Raw genomic sequence first — 23,073 nt, 5'->3', positions numbered from 1 at the left:
CCCAGCACCTCCTGAAAGTTGGGACTCTAGGTTTTTATACTATTGAAGGCTAAGAAATCTATTTCCAGATAATGGAGATATCTGCAGTCAAACAAGCTGCACTTCCACTGGAAAATGACGAATATTAAGCCAACTCCATTATCCAACCGTCCCCTGTGTATAAAACACCCCCTACCTCCCTGGAAGTCATTTACAAGGGACCCTTCATACAGCTCAGTGCCCCCTTCCACACGTTAGTGTTCACCCTCCCACCACCTGTGCAGTAAAGGAGTAATTAGCAGAAGTTACTGCTCCAGGTCCTACATGTTGAATGGAAGATAGAGCAACCCCTGCCACCCGTGGGACATCAAAGCTGCTGCTGATAGCACCCCCCACCCCTAGGAGGGGAGAATGGGTAAGGGCCCCAGTGCATTGCTTTGCCCAGGGGCCCACACTGCTGTTAAGACGGCCCTGTGAAGGAGTTGCAGAGTTTCAACAGCAGTGACTGGGCTTTATGGAACAGTGGAAGGCACGTTTTGAGTTTGCCAAAAGGCACGTCGGCGACTCCCCAAATTAATGTATGTAGGATCTGGTCATACAAGACTAATGCTGCCCATACACTTGTGCGATTACATTCGATTTCCCTTGAAGCTCAGCATTCGATAAATCACATGAAAAAAGCATTTTAGTGCATTCGATTTTGCATTCGATCATGCCATTTATCGAATGCACCGTTCGATAAAAAAGGGTGGGTGAAAGAGGAGGGGTCAGAAAGTGAACAGAACTTTTCAAGAATTGCACGTTGCCATTTAGAAAAATCGCATGCGCACAAAACAGCATTCGACCGCACGTACAATTCGAGAAATATTATGTGCAGCACATATGACCGTGAGCTGCAGCATTCGAACGGCGTGCCAGCGCATCGCGTCCAATGATACACATTTTGTGCATACAATCATTCGATTTCTCGGCCAGATGAAGTCGAAATCGAAGGATTGTATACAATATCTCACAAGTGTATGGGCAGCATAAAAAACTGAACTTTTTGGCCACCAAGTAAAACACTATGTCTGGCTCAAACCCAATACATCCCATCACCCCAAGAACACCATCCCCACAGAAAAACATGGTGGTGGCAGCATCATGATGTGGGGATGTTTTTCAGCAGTAGGGACTGGGAAACCGATTTGAATAAGGGAAAGATGGATAGTGCTAAATACAGGAATATTCTTGTGCAAACCTGTTTCAGTCTGCCTGTGATCTGAGAATACTTTTGCTAGGCATACATTTTTTCATCTTGTTTTATAATTTCTCTATTTGTTTTATTAAATCTGTAGAAATTGTCTTGTCCTAAAACAGGGCATGATTCAGACCTGATCACTCATCTGCAAATTTGCAGGTGAGTGCGAGTGGTTATCCGCCACCCAGAGTGGAAACCCACCATGTGTAAATCTGTGAGCGATTTGCGATAATTTTGCTATTTGCTTTCCTGACACACATCCATACGCAATTCATTCACCATGAAATGATTTTTCCAGTCAAATGTGCTAAATGTGCGTAACTCTGACCCTTTCACAACTCTGCGACAGGCTGATCTAGGTCAATGCTCACTTAAAATGCCTGGTCACACCTGCTTTTTTCCAGACACTCCCAGAAAACCACTGGCTACCACCCCCAAGCGCCAACTGCTTGTCAAATTGCAAGGGGATTGTGGGTAGATATTTTTGCTATTTCTGTCACTATTTTGGCTTGTGCATGTGACATAAGAACCATATTCATGCACAGTCATTTGATAACCGGACGGATTGCTAAAATTTCACAGTAGCGACCAGCTCTGAATCAGTCCCACTGTTACCAATATGCCTGCAATCTTTTTCAGGACAGAGAAATCTGCCATTTGTTGATTAATTATTCATGAACCACCTCTGGTCCCATAGTACTAGAATACAAAGCTCATCCTGCCATAACTGGTGACCCCAAATCCTTGCATTGTGCTTTAACAAAGTGGTAAATATCTTCTCCTGTAATAACAAACAAAATTTATGAGTAATTATTATTCATTTATTACCAGTTATTTATATATCGCACACATATTATGCAGCGCTTTACAAAGAATATTTGAATATTCACATCAGTCCCTGCCCCAGTGAAGCTTACAATCTATATTCCCTATAACATATACATGCACATACATTAATTTTAGGGTTAAGCATTGTAGGGAGTCAATTAACGAACCAGTATACTTTTGGATTGTGGGAGGAAACCGGAGTATCTGGAGGAAAACCACGCAAGTACGGAGAGAATATACAAACTCGGCACATGTATAACCTCAGTGCTGTGAGGCAGTAATGCTAACCATTAAACTGTCCATGCTGCCCAACAATTCAATTCTTCCTGATGACTATTAGTGCCTCAGAATAGTCAGACATAGCCACGTCATTTGAAATACTGTATCTTCTTCAATGTTTTCTCTCACCCCACAGTTGTGTGGGAAGATCAGCAAGGACTGTATAGAGTGATACAGGACATTGTGGGCCGTACTTCTGTTCTGGGACGAACGACCGTTCGATTGTATAGGTGTGTATGCTGTCCCGACTCCCTCTGTACGATCAATAAATGGCCAAAAATGGTCCTGTCCATCCATACTCGGTCGGTCGAAGGTTCAGTGCTGTTTAATATGTTTAATATTCATCCGATAGGACGGGCCCATATCGGAACAAAAGTGCAGTGTGTACGCACGTTCGATCGATATGCTGGCCGTTCTTGCGACTATACTGCCAAAGCTGGAATGCCCATAGCTGCATGATCTCTCCTACAGCACAAGAAGCGTTCACCTCTCCCCATGTATATTTAAATAAATAATCATAATATACATGCACCCCATCTTTATAGCAGGTTGCCGTATCTGTCCCTAGTCACCCTGCTATAAAGACGGGGTACGCGACTACAGTCAGCCAGCAGGGTGACTATGGACAGAGCAAGGAAAGAAAAGATTTGTAATGGGATAATTAATTTGTGTTTATTGGGCAAATATAGGGCCAGGCTCCCATATACCAGGCTTGACACTCAGTGTATTACCATTTATTCTGCAATAAACTGCTTTATAATAATGTGTCAAGTTATTGTATCACTATTTGTACAGGATATAACTTTGTATCTTTATTAGAATGCACGTATATCAAGCTCCTCCAAGAGTCTTCTAGATGTAGTAATAATTAAATGTTAGCTGAAAAAATATACACACACAGGGGGAACCAAGACTTTATGGTGTACTTTTATTTCTCCCAGTGTTGCTCTCAATCAGCAACCTGGTGCACCTTATCTCGGGATTGAGCCTTTTGGATCAAAGTTCCTACAAAAGAACACTTAGTTTGTTTGACACTTACTACAAAGAGTTATGATGCCCTGCAGTGAATGGAGTGCTGATTATATATGATTCCTGCAGTTAAGATGAGCCAAAGAGATGTCGGGGAACAGTGGCCTGTACATCATTAATTGTCGGCAGATTTAGTCAGCGTCCCCACACACTCTATTAAAGCTTCAACATTGATTAATGTCTTAAAGTGATGTCTCTAATGTGTTGGGCAGTGAGGCATTAAATACATTAGTTAACAGCAGGCAAAGGGTTACACGGTCTGTCTCATATTGCAGCAGACCACCGTGCTTTTATTATAGTAGTACAAATAGTTAGCCCTGACAAACTGCTATAAAGACGGGGGGGGGGGGGGGGGGCATCTGCAGTCATCCGGCAGGGTGACTATGGACAGATACCGCAAACTGACTGTAGTCGCTTATCCCGTCTTTATAGTAGTTCGCTGTATCTGTCCATAGTCACCCTGCCGGCTGACTGTAGACGCTTTCCCCCATCTTTATAGCAGTTTTCTGTATCTGTCCACAGTCACCCTGCCGGCTGACTGTAGACGCTTTCCCCCGTCTTTATAGCAGTTTTGCCGTATCTGTCCATAGTCACCCTGCCAGCTGACTGCAGATGCATACCCCGACTTTATAGCAGTTTGTCAGGGCTAACACCCGACACCATGACAGGGAAAGAGGGTAGGGGGGCTATTCTGTGTGCACCTTCTGATAGCGTGCTATTGGGAAAGTGGGAGTGGCGTCACATAGAATGCTGCATCCATAAGCCACCACCTTGTTTTCATCACGCTTCCTCACCCACCGCCCTAGTTTATGCTGACCTTTGACTCCTCAGTTCTCACCCACTCCCTTCAGCAATCATAGCCAGGCTTCGACTCCAAATGACAATCCTCCCTTCCTTCATTTAGACCCTCTTGCTGCACATACACTGCACAACACAGGGAAAGGAAAACGGTGATGCCAGGGAATGGGAGAACACAGTGGGTGATGTCAGGGGTCACAGTGGGTGATGTAGAGGACTATGTAAAGAAGCAGTGGGTGACAGGAGTGAGGTGAAGAGGAGAAATAGTGATGGAGAGGCAGTGGGTGACACGGAGAAGGAGATTGGAAAGACCAGTAAATGACAAGGAAAGAAAGGGTAATGGGAGAGGCAGTGGGTGTCGGGAAGAGGATGATACATTGGAGAGGTAAAGTATGACAGGAGAGAGAGAAATATGGGAATAAGAAGTGGGTAACAGGGGGAGGTATTGGGTGACCGGGAGAGGCAAGGGTGACAAGGAGGCAGTAAATTCGCTTTCTGGTTTGCTTGTTGAAGCCTTTGATAAAGGGTAAAAAGCTCTGTCTCAAGGAAAACATTCATTTTCTTCAAAGCAAGGGTTTATCAAGCCTTGATCAAGATTGACGACAGCTGTGGTGGGCCCAGGTAATTTTTTTGGGGTGTGGCCTAATCACAAGAGGTTTATATTGCTAATACAGATGACTAGGCTGTAGCCAGGTGTTGCCGACTGCAGACGCTTTTCACTGTATGAACCACATAGATGTCACTTACCATGAAGAAGGTGGCTCGGAGCTCTTGGAGGCCGAGGAGCACCCAGCACGCACAGGGTGCCAGGAGAGCAGACTACTAAGACTTTGGCTGCAAGAGCTGTTGCAGAAGTAAACAGAGGAACTTCCCAAAATGTATTATCATAAAATTAGTGCATGTGCACCTGCCCACCCCCGAATCTGCCTAAGATGGGAATATTCATTCATCAATCGCCGAAGACTGAGTATTCAAAGTTTACATGTGATAACCTCCCTTCCCCCCCAGCATGTGCCCATTCAGCAGTTCATATGCATAGATCCACCACATCCAGACACATAATTATCAAAAGAATCAAGGGGCATATTGATGAATATGTCCCTATATCTTCTACTAACTTTAATTTACATGAAAATATTGTATTTCCAGCATTATGCTACACTGCATCTTGTTAGATATATTAAGCATGCATTGAAATACAACAGATTATCTATCTCGCTTATGCCCCCCCCCCCCCCAAAAAAAAATGAGATGGAAGCTACTTCAACTTTTGCTCTTCATAGTAATCCCTTTTTCCTTACAAATAAATCTGTTCATAAGTATGTTTGCATGAGTTTTAGCTGTTTCACTTTTAGGGCTAGAGTATAGCTAAAAGAAGGAAAAGGTGACAAAAATGGTGACAGAATATCTGACATAAATGTGGGTGAAAATCTGGGATCCAGTGACCATCAAGCAGTATGGTTCAAAATAAAGACAGAGACTGACTCATCGCACACAAAAACAAAGGTGTTAGATTTTAGGAAGACTGATTTTGTAGAGATGGAAACTCTGTAAGGGATTCTTTGGAGGAACTTGGAAGGAGTGCAGGATAAGTGGGAACAATTAAAAAGTGCAATTCTAAAAGCAACAGAACTTTGTGTCAAAAGAGTTAGGAAAAACAAAAAAAAAAAAGCCATTGTGGTTTGCAAAAGAAGTAGCAAGTATTGTGAAAGCAAAAAAGTTGGCCTTTAAGAAATTTAAGCAGACGCAGAAGAATGAGGACAAAGAGGTGTATCTTGTTAGACAGAAGGAGGCTAAGAAGGTAATCAGATGTGCTAAAGCACAGGCTGAAGAGAAAATGGCCCAGTCAGTGGGTAAAGGGGGGAACACTTTTTTTTAGGTATATAAGTGAAAGGAGAAAAACAAAAAGTGGAATAATTAGACTGAAGACAGAGAGTGGAAGTTTTCTTGAGGGGGACAATGTAATAGCAGATAATATTAATAATTATTTCTGCTCAGTATTCACTGCTGAAAGAGAGGGGAAGGGGCCACAGTTAAGTTGCATGTATAGTCAGAAAACTGAGGGAGAGACAAGTACATTTACAGAGAAGAAAGTCCTCACAGAACTCTCAAAACTGAAAGTGGATAACTCATTAGGGCCAGATGGGATACATCCAAGGATACTAAAAGAGCTTAAAGGGGAGCTGGTAAAACCAATAACAGAACTATTCAACCAGTCACTAGCTACTGGAGTAATTCCAGAGGACTGGAAAACAGTGAATGTAGTCCCACTGCACAAAAGTGGAAGCAAAGAAGAGGTAAGCAACTATCGACCAGTGAGCCTTACATCAGTAGTAGGGAAATTGATGGAAACACTCTTAAAACAAAGAGTTGTAGAATATCTCAAAACCAGCAATTTACAGGATCCAAAACAGCATGGGTTTACTGGGGGAAGATCATGTCAAACAAATCGTATTGACTTTTTTGACTGGGTGACTAAAGTAATAGATCAAGGTGGGGCTGTAGATGTAGCTTATCTAGACTTTAGTAAAGCTTTTGACACTGTCCCACATCGCAGACTGTTAAATAAACTTGAAAGCTTGGGATTGGATTCTAAGATAGTTGAATGGATAAGAGCGTGGTTGCATGACAGAAAACAGAGAGTTGTAGTAAACGGAGTACAGTCAAAGGAGAGCAAGGTTACAAGTGGAGTACCCCAGGGATCTGTACTTGGACCGGTGCTTTTTAATATCTTTATTGGTGATATTTCAAATGGAATTGAGGGTAAAATGTGCCTTTTTGCAGATGACACAAAGGTATGCAACAGGGTAGACACACCAGGAGGGGTAAAACAAATGATTGATGATCTAGGTAGATTAGAGGAATGGTCAAGAGCATGGCAACTACAGTTTAATGCCAAAAAATGCAAAATCATGCACTTGGGTCTCAGAAATCCAAAGACTAAATATAGTATAAATGGCACTATAATGGAAACTACTGAGGAAGAGAGGGATCTAGGTGTCACTATTTCAGGGGACTTAAAAGCAGGTAGGCAATGTAACAAAGCAATGAAGAAGGCAAGTCAGATGCTTGGTTGCATAGGGAGAGGTATCAGCAGTAGAAAGAAAGAAGTAATAATGCCACTGTATAGGTCATTGGTACGACCTCACCTAGAGTATTGTGTTCAGTTCTGGAGGCCATTTCTCCAGAAGGATATAAATACATTAGAGACTGTACAAAGAAGGGCAACTAAAATGGTGCATGGCCTACATCACAAAACGTACCAGGAAAGACTAAAATATCTTAATATGCATACTTTGGAGCAGAGAAGGGAAAGGGGGGACATGATAGATACTTTCAAATATATCAAGGGTTTTAACAAGGTACAGGTGGGAGACATTCTTCACAGGAAGAGGAGCAACAGAACATGAGGACATGCACTAGAGGGAGGAAGATTCAGGGGAAATGTGAGGAAGAATTACTTCACAGAAAGAGTAGTAGATAAGTGGAATAGCCTCCCATCAGAGGTGGTAGACGCAAATACAGTAGTACAATTTAAACATGCTTGGGATAAGCATATTGATATCCTTACAAAAAAATAAGGATCAAATATGGTTTGAGGTAACATGTTTAAAAAAGGGCAGACTAGATGGGCCAAGTGGTTCTAATCTGCCATCAAATTCTATGTTTCTATGTTTAATGTAAGGGATTATGGTATGGTCTAGAGCAGGGGTGGCCAAACCTGTCCTCAAGATCTACCAATGGTGCGTGTTTTCCAGGCAACCTGTGGGTCTATAGTAGGAATGAATGCAGCAGGTTTGAAAATGTGACCGTTAGTATTGACTACAGCTGTGCACCAGCTAGGTGATCTGGAAAACATAGACCGTTGGTAGATCTTGAGGACTGGTTTGGCCACCCCTCGTCTAGAGCAATAAAAAAGGACATGGCTGGCAGAGTTCAGTCCCGGTTAGGAATTTAGGTAAGGTTGATACTGAAATATAGCAAATCATATATATTATTCCTAGAAGGTGATTATTGGTGACAACACCTTTTTCTCCCTTCATACTTAACCAAAATTGATAAATGAGGTACTATTTTAAATATTAAGATCTCTACTTTTGATGAATTTTTAATTTACAATCGCACATTGTATAGTTTGTTTAAAAATAAAACTTAAAAGCACTGGTACATTATCACCAGTGCTACCATTCTACTGTGCAGTCTCTGTCGTCCCCGCCCGCCCACCTCACAGCTAAAACAGAGCCCGCTCAGTTAACTTGCAGGACTTGCGCACATGGCACCAGTCATAGGCCAGCCATTGATACCGTATCTCACCCAGCAGCAGAGTTCTGGAGTACCGTGCAGCTACAGCAAGTTGAGTGCACATGGACCTCAGTAGAAGCTGGGGAACCGGCGGCCTGCGCCACATCGATAAAGACAGTAGTCGAAACGCGTTGGTGGCTTTTTTAATTAGGTAATTACACTGGTCAGGACCTATCTGGGGTGAGTGTGTTCCGGTCACCTTTACCCTCTGTATGGCCCGTTTACCAACTCCAATGTTTTACCTTTTTATTGTTCCATTTTTTTTAAAATAAATTGAGTTTGTGAAATACTTGGAAGCATCTCTCCTTTTTGGGATCGAGGACCATTAAAGAAACCCTGATATGAGGATCCGCAGAAATTGCAAGTAAGCGTAAACGTGAGCATCCATTTTTTTCCATAGGGAAAATTTAGAAAAAGATACCTTTACGTGTATGGTGGTGCCTTATTTAATGTAAGCACAGTGTAAGCAAACTTGGCTTATATAACACAAGGGTGATCCTTAAAAATTACACTGTACTTCCACATCCCATAGCAACATTGGGTATGTAGCCAGGCTAGTTGTGGAAATTTACCCTACCTTCTTTGAAATATTATACACTGATACTATCCCTCCTCATCTACATTTCATAAACCATACCTGAGAGGAAGGACAAGAGAAGAAGGTGGGTAGAAGGAAGGTGGCGAAAGATACCTTTATATGTATGGTAGCTTCTTACTTTATGTAAACAAGTGTAAGCAGAAACTAACATCTCAACACCACGGTGACCCCATAAGAAGTAATCCCTTCACGCCCTAGAGTGAAACATATTGGGATCTTTTTGAGGAACTTATTTGTCAAGACTTGCTACACCATTGTATTTTCTTCTTTTCATTTTCTCCTATGCCACCAATGTGGGAAGGAATCCTGGAAAGAACAGAAAACTGAGAACTTTAAATCCTCCCTAATTTAAAATAGAGGTGGTAAGAGCGCTGTTTTGAGAGGAATATCTACTTGTTTTCTTGTGCGCCACATCGCTGCTTGCAAAGCCGGGGCTGGGTACTAAGAGTTGGGGCATCCAAAGGAAGTTGGAAGAAAGGCTGTTTACCTTCCAGACCTCAGGTGCAACCAGCACTGGGGATCGCAGCAGAGGCTTCTGTGCACAGGCCCTGATACGTCCTTCCCTGTCTCTGCAGATCGATCACGCCCCTCTTCTATAATAAAAGTGGAAGGGCTCCTCCTAAGATATGTCTAGAATTTAAGTGAGAAAAAAAATAGATCCTACAAGGTGGCTCGTGTGAAAATTATAATCCTTTTCTCTCCCTTCATACTTAACCAAAAATCGATAAAAGAGGTACCATTTTAAAGATGCCCATACACGGTGCGCTTGCACCATGCGATGCAATGTGCGCTCCCATAGGCATCTCATCTCACAGTTCAAAAAGTATGTGCTGCACATACTTTTTGTACTGCCCTCGCATTTCACGCAAATCACATGTGTTGCGATGCGATGCAGCCCATAACGGGTGCGATCATCGCACGGGTATGGGCACCTTTAGTTCTCCGCTTCTGACGAATTGTTAATTTACAATTGCACAGTGTATTGTTTGTTTCAAAATCAAGGTTAAAATGTACTTTTGGCCCTAGAGTTCTTTCCCTTGATGCGTCAATATGGATCAGTTTAGCTTGACTACTCGAAATGGCTACAAATGAACCAGTTCTTCTTTACGACAAACCACCAACCTCACTATAAAATTAATCATATTTTATTTGCATGTAAAATTTTTGCACAGGCCACCTAGTAATCATATATTCCACATTGAAACATATTATACCATGTATCATAAGGACCATGCACATCTTAATGCATCATGTTCTAAAGACTTTTACCCCCTAGAAAATAATATAATTTTAAGATTACGTATTTATAACATTTGTATGCAGTAGATGAGTTTAAGGTTTCTGGAAAATAAGAAGACTTTAGGAGCAAATGTTATCCATAATTGTAAAACTATTTTCTTCTTCTAGAATATCCACTTAATGAGGTAATGTAAGGAAAAAGTATCTGGGATGGGGTTACAAACAAAGAAAGTGCAGAATTATCCATCGATGAGTTTAGATAATTGTTACGAGCAAACACTGCCCAAGACAAATAATTGGACCAAACGGATTATTGATCAGCCACATACCATCTTAGATATTGTTCCAATGACTGATTGGTGTGTTCCCTCTGACCATTATCGTCTGACCATTACTGCGGATGAAAAGAAGAAAACGATAATTCAGTATCTGAGCTCTGATAACAGCTTTCCAGAACTGTGAATTAAACTGAATTCCTCCTTAAGAAAGTATATGGGCAGATACATGGTTAATGAAAATGGAAGCTAAATCTTTTGCAGAACTTAATTGCAAAAGTGGCATAAAGTGATTCATCTTGTTCTTTACAGTACCACTACTGGCATCAAGTGTATACCTTGAAGTGGATAATTTAACAATAGAATCAAAAAGTTATGGGTCCCGGATTTTGTAGTTATGGAACTGAAACTCCCCAATAGGAAGTGTATTGTTATTTTTGTTTTATGCAGAGAGTTCAGAAGAAAGAACATAATCATTCTCATGGAAAGTAAGGTGATGGTATTGAAGATTCCAGATCCATACAAAAATTTGGAATTGTGCATCTATGATAGAAAAGTCTGCTGAACATTCTTGGAGATGAAAAAGCAAGGGATTCCTACAAGAGTTTGGGCTTGGCTTTGATGAATTAAGGCATTAATGATCTGTGACTTAAGTATATTAGGAAGAGTCCTCTCAAGGTTCAGTGTCTTCATGAAAAATTGGGATAAAAGATAAGGTTTCAGGTTCTTGGATCCTGGTCTGTAGTTGTTTCATGGGCAGAATATTGAGCCTGATGGAGGAACGTTTGTTGTCTTTTTCAAAATATTCCTGCTTCGATATATTCCTGATTTCTTTGGTAGTTGGAAACAGTTATAATGTGAAATCTCCGTAAGTTAGATCTTCATTCTTGAGAGTCTAGGTTTAGTAAATTAATGATTCAATAATACAATATGTCAGTATATTTTTATACATCCTACAAAAACATAAACATACTTTTGGTATTGTTTAGATAAACTCTTTAAAACTATGGAAACAGGGCAAGGTGGAAAGACAGAATGTTCATGGTAATTAGAGTCTCATTTAATAATATATTCCAAAAGCAAATAAATAACCAGGTTATTTTTGTGCTTTCTTTAAATTCTTCAGGAATCCACGGATACTCCGAGCATTGCCAACCTTGTGACCTTTTGCTTCCTGTTTGATCCTTTCCATTAAATAGCATTGACCTGAAAGTCCCAGTAACAGCCTTGAAATCAAATGGATGATATTAATAATCGAACATATCGTAACAATCTTCGCCTGGCTTACTGGAGTCTTATCAAGTACGACGCTTTATCTCTTTGACAGTACTAGCTCTTGTTGAATATCCTACTGAAGCTGGTTTCCTTGTAATCAGGGCCGGCACCACCACTAGGCACCTTTAGGCATTGGAGGGCGGAAGTTGGATCAGGTCCCCCTCTGAATGGTATGGAGGTGAGCGGTCGCCGCATCGCCCATCCCCCCGAACCCCGTGGAGTGACCCAGCAGTGACACATCACCTGGCACCCCCCCCCGTGTGGAGCGACAGCAGCAGCAGCCCGGGTCCTGGATTGTGTGGAGTTGAGCGGTAACTCTCACCCCCCTCCCCGTGGTGCAACTTCACGGCCACCGCCGTATCGCACATCCCCCCTTCCCCCTGGAAAGACTTGGCGGTGATGCATTGCCCGGCACCCCCCCCCCCCGTGTGGAGCGACAGTAGCAGCAGCATCGGCCCTGCTTGTAATATAATATGCTCATTACCTAGGCTGCTTGAGGGCTTTTAAAAAGCAGACACAAGACTTTTAAGGCCAGCAAATAATTTTTCTCAATCTCTTCTATGCTTTAAAAAAAAACAATTGGCCTTTTTTCAATTTTAGTTCCTGCTCATCTGTGGCTCTTTCAGGATCAAGGTTTCAAAGTATTTCTCTCTGTTGTGCACACAAAAATTGACATTGAAGAAGAAGCTGAGGAAATCATGGATGCTAAAACTCCATCTGTCATATCCAACCTGGACTACCTTTATGGATTCTTAGTGGATCCAGTATATTAGCACAGCATAGCCATTTTTCAAGGTTCTACCTGCATAGCATTCTCGTGCCTTGGTTTGGCATTAAGATGTCCAAGTTCTCACATGTAATATATCAACTTAATTTTAATAATTGTGTCTGTATTATTTTTATATCTCCTATAGTATTGCTATGATTATTATTGCTAGGCATAGGCGAATCTAGGGGGTGGTCCAGGGGTGAACCAGACCACCTATTAGTCCATTTTTGTAGCTGAGGGATGGGGCTTTCCAACGAGCCCAGCCCCGTGTCTCTAGCCCTCTAGGAACCAGAGATACTGCCAGTTCCCCCTTCAGCATCACTGAAGCTCGAGGTTGATCGCAGTCGAACCCAAATCGCTGGGCCTTCAATCTGATACCAGGCTGGATCCATATGGGTTAATTGGTTCCAGGGATATTGAGGTTAAACAGTTTTTTTTTCATTTCTTAAATGTAATTTCATGACTGTTTATGTTCTTTGAGGGCAGATTTATCTGGAACCAAACAGCCCAGTTTCACGGGACCAAAATCATTTGAAAAGCCAACTCAAAAGTTCTTCAATATTATACTGGTCTCATGTAAATGGGTCAGTTGGTTCCGAAGATATAGCTGGTTGGTTAAAGGGGGTAGGGAGAGGGGAGTGGTTGTCTCTCCCCCTCACACCAGAAAATGCAGGGACTAGGTTGGTGTATAAGGGGTCAGCCTGGGAATGTCCCTGCATGATCCTGGGACCATATTCCTGGGTAAATCCCTGCATTTTCTGTTGTGAAAGGGGTATTATTTCAAATAGCCGTGACCTGCAGTGCTCTGAATAGCAGCTGCACCGCTCTCCATCTCTCCCTGCAGCAGCAGCGAAGGCTCACATAAAAAAATACAGTAAGTGGCACTTTTGGGGGCATTGCTTAAGGAACGCTACAAGTGGCGGTATGTGGGGGTATTATGCATAATGTGTGGCTTAATGTGTAAGGGGCATTATGGTGTGCAGCATCATGTGTAAGGGGCATTATGTGTGCAGCATCATGTGTAAGGGGCATTATGTGTGCAGCATCATGTGTAAGGGGCATTATGTGTGCAGCCTCATGTGTAAGGGGCATTATGTGTGCAGCATCATGTGTAAGGGACATTATGTGTGCAGCATCATGTGTAATGGGTACTATGGTGCGCGGCATCATGTGTAATGGGTACTATGGTGTGCGGCATCATGTGTAATGGGTACTATGGTGTGCGGCATCATGTGTAATGGGTACTATGGTGTGCGGCATCATGTGTAATGGGTACTATGGTGCCATCAAGCAAGAACCCCCTAGCAATGAGCACATAGGTAAGCAGCACTTATGTGGCAAATATCTAATGGGCATTACGGTTTGTTATATAGTATGTAATGGGCATCATGATGTGTGGCACAATGTGTAATGGGCATTATGGTGTGTGGCCTTATGTGTAATGGGTATTACGGAGTTTGCTAAAATGTGTAATGGGCATTACTGTGTATGGTCTAAAGTGTAATACCACAACCCTTTTTGTGATGCCACGCCTCCTTCCCATGAGGCCACACACCCTTTTGCCGCGCGGCTACGCCGCGCAAAGGTCCCCCTGCTACTATGTCTCGATCTGGGACCACCCATTACCATAATTCTAGATTCGCCTATGTTGCTAGGTTACATTTAAACTGATCTTTACCCTGGTTTATCTCTATGCTATTATTAATGCTTATATCTAGATTTCAGGAATGCTGCTAGGGCTCAGGTGATACACTAACACCTTTATAGTACTCTATGTTTTCCTGATTATTCTGTTCTTATGCAGTTGGATACATTTTATCATTTCATATATAGCTTCTTCGGTTTAAGGTTCAGTTCTCACTTCAGGTTTATTTGACAGAGGCAGCAAAATCTTTCTCTTCCCCACTTTATTCTCTATATGACACTTTTGAAAATGTGTACCTTTAATAATGGAATAAATTAACTCTGAGTAAATGCAAAAAGATACCTACTAGCATAAAATGGGGGGGGGGGGGGGGGGGGGGGGGGGCGCTTGAATTACAGATGTACTTATGCTCATCATTTCTGCACACCATGCAGTATAGCAAAGAGAGGTAAGCCTACTTATGTGTCCATGCTTCAAGAAATCCATCTAACAGATATGCTGAAAGTATTCACAGAACTTTTTCCACATTTTGTTGTGTTACTGCCTTATTTCAAAATGCAATACATTAATCTTTCCCCTCATTCTACACACAATGCCCCATAATGACAACATAAATGTTTTTGGGAGGTTTTTGAAAAAAAATTTTTTTAATAAATCACAATTGCATAAGTCTTCACCGACTTTGCTCAACACTTTGTTTATGTACCTTTGGCAACAATTACAGTCTCAAGTATTTTTGAATATGATGCCACAAACTATCTTTGCAGAACCTTTCAAGCTCCATGGAGCATCCAGCTGAGGAAGCTGCCGAGTAGGAGGCGGAGAAACGCGTTCTGGAGCCTGTTCTAGCCCCGTTCTTGATTCAAGTCTAGGCTCTGACTGGGCCACTCAAGGACATTCACAGTTGTCCTGAAACCACTCCTTTGATATCTTGGCTGTGTGCTTGGGGTCATTATCCTGCTGAAAGATAAACCGTCATCCAGTCTGAGTTCAAGAGCGCTGGAGCAGCTTTTCATCCAGGCTGTACATTGCAGAATTCATCTTTCCCTCTATTCTGACTAGTCTCCCAGTTCTTGCAAAAGCATCCCTTCAGCATGATTCTGCCCCCATTATTCACTGTAGGGATGATATTGGCCTGGTGATGAGAGGCACCTGTTTTCCTCCAAACATAATGCCTGGCATTAATGCCAAAGAGTTCAATCTTTGTCTTAACAGACCAGAGCATTTTGTTTCTCATGGTCTGAGAGTCCTTCAGGTGCATTTTGGCAAACTCCAGGTGGGCTGTCATGTGCTTTTTACTAAGAAGTGGCTTCCATCTGACCACTTTACCATACAGGCCTGATTGGTGGATTGCTTCAGAGATGGTTGTCCTTCTGGAACGTTCTCCTCTCTCCATAGAGGAATATTGTAGCTCTGATTGAGTGACCACCAAGTTCTTGTTCACCTCCCTGACTAGGGCTCTTCTCCCCAATCACTCAGTTTAGATGGCCGGCCAGCTCTAGGAAGAGTCCTGTTGGTTCTGAACTTCTTCCATTTACGGATGATGGTCGCCCACTGTGCTCATATTTTTCTGTAACCTTCCCCAGATTTGTGCCTCAAGACAATCCTGTCTTGGAGGTCTACAGACAATCCCTTTGACTTCATGCTTGGTTTGTGCTCTGACATCCACTGTCAAGTGTGGAACCTTATATAGCCGGTGTGTGCTTTGCAAATCATGTCTAATCAACTAAATTTACCACAGGTGGACTCCAATTAGGCTGTAGGAAAATGATGCACCTAAGCTCTATTAACATGTGATTTCTCAGTTTTTTATTTGTAATAAATTTGCAAAAATCTCCAAAACTTTTTAATGTTGTGATTATGGGGTATTGTGTGTTGAATTTTGGGAGAAGAAAAATTAACATATTCCATTATGAAATAAGTCTGTAACATAACAAAATGTGGAAAAAGTGAAGTGCTGTGAATACTTTCCAGATGCACTGTATTTAGCATGAAAAAAAAAGCGCTAAATGTTCTAATAAACAATAAAACCAGAGGTGTGGCTAGACATTCAATTCATTATACCACCCACTCTACAATTACTGATCCATATAGGCGTTATTTAATAATAGATACCACTGTTTATATACGCCATTCTGCAAATCAACTAGAAAACCCCCCATAATGTAGCTATTGAACCAGTGATGCACTAGAACAAGGGCCTCATATGCAATGAAGGTTTCCTATATTTATCCACCTCAAAGAAATGTTATGGCTCACTGCATGGCAGGATTATAACCATAATAATACACATAATCAATCTGACCCAATTCTGTATTGGCAGAGAACTAATACTGTCATATCACCTTCTATATCAGCATCCCAATCTTGTTTTATACTGTATCATCATTGTGCATGTCCTTGTGTTTCCCTCCTATATCCCTATAGATTCTAAGCTTGCAACAGGGCCCTCCTACGTCCAAGTCTGTCTGTTGTTACCCAGTTTGTCTGATCACTGTCTACTATTGTAAAGCGCAACGGAATCTGCTGCGCTGTATAAGAAACTGTAAATAATTAATAGATAAATCATCAAATTAGCAAGTCACCCTCCATTCCCTTTCACTTGTACACACGTCCTACCCAGAAAAATAAGAAAGACTCTAAAAAACCCTTACATCGCAGGAAGCTGCCAGATGCACCACTTCTTATTTAAATGGTATAGTAATAAATCCAGTAATTACTTTCACATATCCTCCACTGCTACCACCCATGCCTAATATTTCTAATTTAAGGAATGTTGATAGAGTACAAAATTTAGATTGCTCCAGTATTATATAAATACTTAAAAATGTCTGCACTACCCTATCTTCTCAATACCCTATGCCTAATTCAAGTAAATGTGCTTTTTTGAAACTCCAGGAAATTACCCCTTTGCCCCTATAAGAAGTTTGTCGGGTTATTACATCACTAAAACCAGCTGAAAGCTCCGGGACCAAACAGCCACAGCTCAAAAATATACCAAACAATATAACACCTATTTGAAGCCAATTTTATAATGCCACAACAGTGAGTGGAACAATTTCCTTTTATTTTAATGCTGCATTGGAGAAAGTCCTATCTATGGTGAGCAGGTAAATGATACTGCAAACCTCTTATAGACCTTTTCAACGCCGACCTTTTGTCTATGTCAACCTAATAGTGGTCGACCTAATGACTGTTGACCATATGAAGTCTGTTGAGAATATGTCTCAATATTATCATAAAATTTACAATTCTTGTAAGTTAAGTAATTTTTAATATATATATATATATATGAAAAAGAATTTATCGGAGAGCGCTGGGCTTAGTACCACCTAGTCTCAATCATACAATAATTTGTTAAATGAGACACCAATCACATTTCAATTGACAATTCTTTGTCCCCTTTCCGAATAAAACGTGGAATCCGTTCAAGATAAAAGTTCTTTATTGAAACTCAACGCGTTTCGTCAGAACGACTTCTTCAGGGGTATGACTAAAAGTGGTGTATATGTTTTTAAAAAGCTGTAAACCTTTAGCAAACCCCCGATGAAGTCCCAGGAAGGGAAGAAATGCATTATTCTCGTTTTGCTACTGTCCAAGTTTCTGAAATTTTTCAATGAACCTAATTACAATCTGGAGTAACCGCTACCATTGATTGAAATAAGAGACTCTTTAATAAACTTTTAAACTGTATGGACTATATTTGATATGCTTTGAAAAAACATTTTAAGGCTTCATTAGTCTAATTGTAGAGATCAACACAAGGGGCATCATCTTACAACTGCTCTCTCTCTCTCTCTCTCTCTCTCTCTCTATATATATATATATATACTTGGAATACAGGTGTGTGAGCAGCGCTCAGTATAGTTCAGTGTAAGTGTCCAACAGCCAAAACTCCTCAGCTGTAGGAGATGATTAAACACCAAAGTCCAATTATTTCAAGACAGACTGCATCTCCCTTTTTACAATATCATCCAGGGTTAGGATGCACAAGTCTAGAAAAAAACAGGAAGAAAAGGGGCGCTTCATGGTGCAGTTTTAACACTAACGGCTATAATGCATCTGTTATGTATTAATATGTGTGAAACACACTGTTTGTATATCTGCTGCTGGTCCATCATGCAGCCTGTTGCTGTTTTAGAAAAAATGTTGTTTGAATTCCCCCATAGATGGGAGCTTCTGCTTTTTGGCGTTAACATTTATTTTTAATGTCTTGGGATTCCTGACTGCACACTATTCCTCTACCCTTCACTAATAAGTAATGTGGAGATTTCTAATTCTAATGGTACTGCTGCTTATGAATACTTTTCTCATAGGTGGTGGGGATTTATGAGAGGAGGGGTACTAATAAATGAAAAGCCTAATCAGGGAGGGAAAAAAAGATTGGGAACCGCTGCTTTAGGCATTCTCAACTCTTTTTGAATCTTAATGCGACTTTGAGCTGAAAGCCACTCAAAACAGCCTGTTTCAGCTCAAAGCTGCCCAGTGTGTATGCCCCAGTGGTGAGCACTGCTGCGCGCTCCCGCATCATCGCCGGGAAAGCTGTTCATCTGCTGGTTATACCAGCAGATGAGCGGCATTGAGGACTGCTTTGCATAGCTCTGTGCTATGCAATGCCGCCCCCCCCCCCCCCCCTCCGTCGGCGCCGGGCAGGTGCATAGTCGCCCAGTGTGTATGGACCTTTAGTTCTTTGTAAGGATATTTCAAAGATACACATTGATATATGTAAAATATAATGGATCTTGTATGTACTGTTTCCTGGGTAGATCATTTTCCTCTTTGGGGGTTTTTAAATGAATGAAAAACATTGCTGGTCAAGGCTATGGTGGCAACTTTACTCACATCTTGGCTTTTGAAGAACTAGTTGTCTTTGCCTTTATTGGACAATCTGTGGCTTTTACCTTGAGACTGGGCACAGCAATACTAAGCCAATTAAAACCATATAAAGCCAATTAAGGGTGGGGGTGGGGGGCTTTGCATCTGACGCCTTTATAACAAAGCAATGAGGAAGGTAGACAATTGGTTGTATAGAGAAAGAAAGCAGCAACAGAAAGAAAGAACCAAAAAGAACTGTATACGTCATTAGTAGGACCTCATCTACAAAACTGTGTCCAGTTCTGGAAGCCATATCTCCAGAAGGATATAAATACAGTACAAAGAAGGGCAACTACAATGGTACTTTGGTGATTCCCAGCTCCATTCATAAAAAGGATGGGAAAAAATATACATCCCTGTTGCAACCTGAGATGCAAAGCCACCCCAGCCCCCCTTAATTGGCTTAGTATTGCTGTGCCCAGGGTCAAGAAAGCAAAGCTGTGAGCGAATGTGTCACTGTAGCCCTGAGCAGCAATGCGTTTCAGGGATAGCCAGGTTGGAGGAGAGAGGAAAACAATCTACCTAAGAAGCCGTACATACAAAATCCACTCTGTGTGGCCATTACGCCAATGATTTCCGCGATGGTAAGAAATAAAACATGGGTGCACCGCACACATTGCACCCATTATAGAAATGCCAATACCTACTGCACAGTATACTATATGCATTACATGAAAGAATTCGTGGCTTGGTGATTTGTAAATAAGAATTCTAGACTTCCAAAAAAGAACGTAAGTCGCATACATTGTAGAGCTGTGGTTCACAACCCTGTTCAAAAAGTACCCCCAACAGTGCAGGTTTTACCAATCACCTGGTGCCCAGTTGTTTTCACTATTCAGACGCATTTTAAAAAATGCACATGTGGAGCAAAATATTTTACTTGTGATTCTGGGGGTTGTTCTGGTTCATTCGGTCCGATGTTGTGCATCTGCGCATTTCTGCGCACGTGCGGACGCACGGTGCGTACACCCACAGCGAATGCACGCACCCTACATGGTGAGTGTGGGGCGAAGAAGGGTGGGGGGCGCCGGGCAGCCCTATTACCATATGGAAATGCCCAGCATTTCATGGGCGTTCCCATGAGAACACTGGGCATTCTCATGGTAATGAGGCGGTGACGCAGATGCGGGGGAAGGTAGCTGACATCACTGGATGTCAGCTGCCCGCCCATTTCCATAGAAGCGTGCACGGATATGTAAGTGACTTGAAAGTCACTTTTATATGCATTCACCTTCCACATCTTTCAATGGTCAGCGACCATCAAAAGATGTGGGTTTCCCCGCAGCATGCGAATGGATGTTTATGTTAAACATCCATTCGCAGCCTGTGCACACGCTGCGAGGGGGGGGGGGGCGGGCAGCTGGGTATTCGCCCGGCAGGGTTTGGTGAACTTGCAAGGCTGTGAATTCACAGCCTTGTGAGTCAACCAGAATAAGGGTCTCTGTGTGAAGACCTGGAAAACGTGCAAAACTCTAAATATATGTATAGAATAAAAGCAAAAAGCCAAACAAGTGATTATTTAAAGATGTAACTAGTTAAATAATTCCCTGCCAAGTAATAGAGCACAGCATCAGTAATACTGAAACAAGCACGGATGGTGTAATGGTTAGCATTACTGCCTCACAGCACTGAGGTCATGGGTTTGATTCCCACCATGACCCTAACTGTGTGGAGTTTGTATATTCTGCCTGTGCTTGCGTGAGTTTCCTCCAAGTACTCAGGTTTTCTTCCCACAATCCAAAAATATACTGATAGGTTAATTGTCTCCCCAAAAAAATTAACCCTAGAATGTCTGTGTGCGTGTACATGTGGTAGGGAATATAGATTGTAAGCTCCACTGGGGCAGGGACTGATGTGAATGTTCAACTCTTCTCTGTAAAGCGCTGCGGAATATGTGTGCGCTATATAAATACCTGGTAAAAAATAAATAAACAATTCTAATTAATTTATTATTTTAATCCTATTATGGTGTTAAGGTGCCCACAGACTAGAAAGATCTGTGATTTTAAGATTTCCCTTAAACTCAATGTTAGTCCTGGACAAAATATTTAATGCAAAGAGTACATCTTGACAAAGATTTATCGTAAGCTTTCCAATTTTTTTTTAACCCCTTTGGTGATATGACCAGAAAATATTTGGGCTGACCTGTGCTACCGGTGCATGCCACTGACATGAAGTGTGAGTTGCTCCCTAACACACCTGTCGCTCACCCCGCCCCGCCACTTCCCCCTTTCGTTCGCCTGGAAGCCCAAACACTTGTACTTGAGCGCTTGAGCGTGCCCAAGTACCTGAGCTCCTAATTACCTGAGTACCCAAACAGCTGAGCCCCCAAAAATCTCCGAACGCACACCCAATTGCCCGAATACCTGAGCATTCGAATACCCCTAAGCGCAATTAATACACCAGAATATCCAAGCACCCTAACTCACCTGAGTGTGTAAGTGCAGCCAAGCTTGTCCAAGGACCTGAACTCCCATATACCCAACTGTGCAAATGAGACCAAACTCTACCGAGCATGCGAACGCACCCAAACACCCGAGTGCATGAAATGGCCAAATCATTGAGCGCCCGAACTCGTGAACGAACACCCATGTGTGCTTGAACTCACCCCAGCATGCGAATGCGGCTAAATGGGTTCGGGCACCTGAACTACCAAATACCCAACTATGCCTAAGTGCCCAAACTCTACTGAGCATGCAAACATGCCCAAATACCAGAGTTCAGCCAATGCGCTGAAAACCCAAATCCACGAGTGCCCGAACTCCCAAACAGGACTGAACACCCGAATCCCTGAGCATCTGAACTCGCCCAAGCGTGCTAACATGCCCCGAACACCCGAATCCATGAGCGAACGAACTCGCCCAAATGCATCAAAACACACAAATCTCTGAGCTCCTGAGTGAGTGTGCGAACGCGCCCAAACACATGGGCTTGGGAATGTATTCAATTGTACCAACTCCCAAGTACACAACCATGCGAATGCGCCCAAGTTCCTGAATATCCAAGCATATTCAGGCGCCCAAACGACTAGCCGTCCCAATTACCAAATATCCGAATGCACGAAGACCCGCATACCTGAGTCTCACAGATCTTTAGCTGCATTTTCTAATCTTCCCTGAAGCAGGTAAGATCCAACAGATCCAGCTAAACATCTGCGGGAGTGCGCATCAGATTGCAAATGATTTGCAGTAAAAATCGTATTGGCCGAAAAATCACTGTAGTGTGTGGGCACACTAGTCACTGTAGTGTGTGAGCTGATTAAATTATTGACTCTGATTTTATGTATCAATCCCTAATGGAAGCTAAATTCATTACTAGGAATCATAGAACAACTATAATGTTAAAGAATTTGCTGTTAATTAAATGGAAATCACTGTAATACACCAACTGCCTGTACAACCTCAGAGCTCTCATCTTAAATTCGAAGATTACTTAAGCCCTAATCAATACCGCCACAGGCTACTTAATTAATGAAATGTTCTTTTCCAGAGAGATGATTGCTAGAATCACCATATACTGTAGACATTTCATATCACATAAGGTTATTTTATTTCACTCACATATGGTATCAACAGAAGTGCAGTGGATTCTGTCATGGGCCTGAAATACTTCACAAATAAATGTATTCTATTACCACAATAAACATCCTCTCCGCAACTAGCCATAACAAAAAATTATACATAATCACATTATTAAATGAGTGTTATGTATTTAAACCCATTGACATTGGATCACTGGACATTAACTACATTACACATTACATATTGTGGATTCGATTATTAATAATACAGATCGACATCAGGTTTATTTAAATTCACTGACCTAACTTAAGAGTAATGGTCACAATTAATGCCACATCAACTTGTGTTTCAGTGCCTAACTAGAAGCAGATGATACATTAAATTATCTAAGCACCAATGACCAAGGAGAGGTAATACGGCA

At 41.9% G+C, this 23,073-nt stretch overlaps 1 protein-coding gene across 4 annotated transcripts in view; it reads right to left on the bottom strand.

The window, feature by feature from the left end:
• JADE2 (jade family PHD finger 2) overlaps positions 1–23,073 on the bottom strand; it is a 353,383-nt gene that overhangs the window by 8,297 nt on the left and 322,013 nt on the right. Inside the window, exon 12 of one of the 4 annotated variants that reach the window (XM_083181799.1) lies at positions 10,622–10,686. The exons of the other annotated variants lie outside the window; for them this stretch is intronic. Within the exon in view, the coding sequence (XP_083037925.1) occupies positions 10,670–10,686 (17 nt within the window). The 3' untranslated portion in view covers positions 10,622–10,669. The remainder of the gene's footprint in view (positions 1–10,621; positions 10,687–23,073) is intronic. 4 annotated transcript variants of the gene reach the window in all.

This window comes from Crinia signifera, chromosome 4 (genome assembly GCF_055691185.1).
Source record: "Crinia signifera chromosome 4, ASM5569118v1, whole genome shotgun sequence".
Taxonomy (NCBI): Eukaryota; Metazoa; Chordata; class Amphibia; order Anura; family Myobatrachidae; genus Crinia; species Crinia signifera.
The sequence above is the reverse complement of the archived record's forward strand: the minus strand, read 5'-3'. Positions and strand labels throughout refer to the sequence as shown.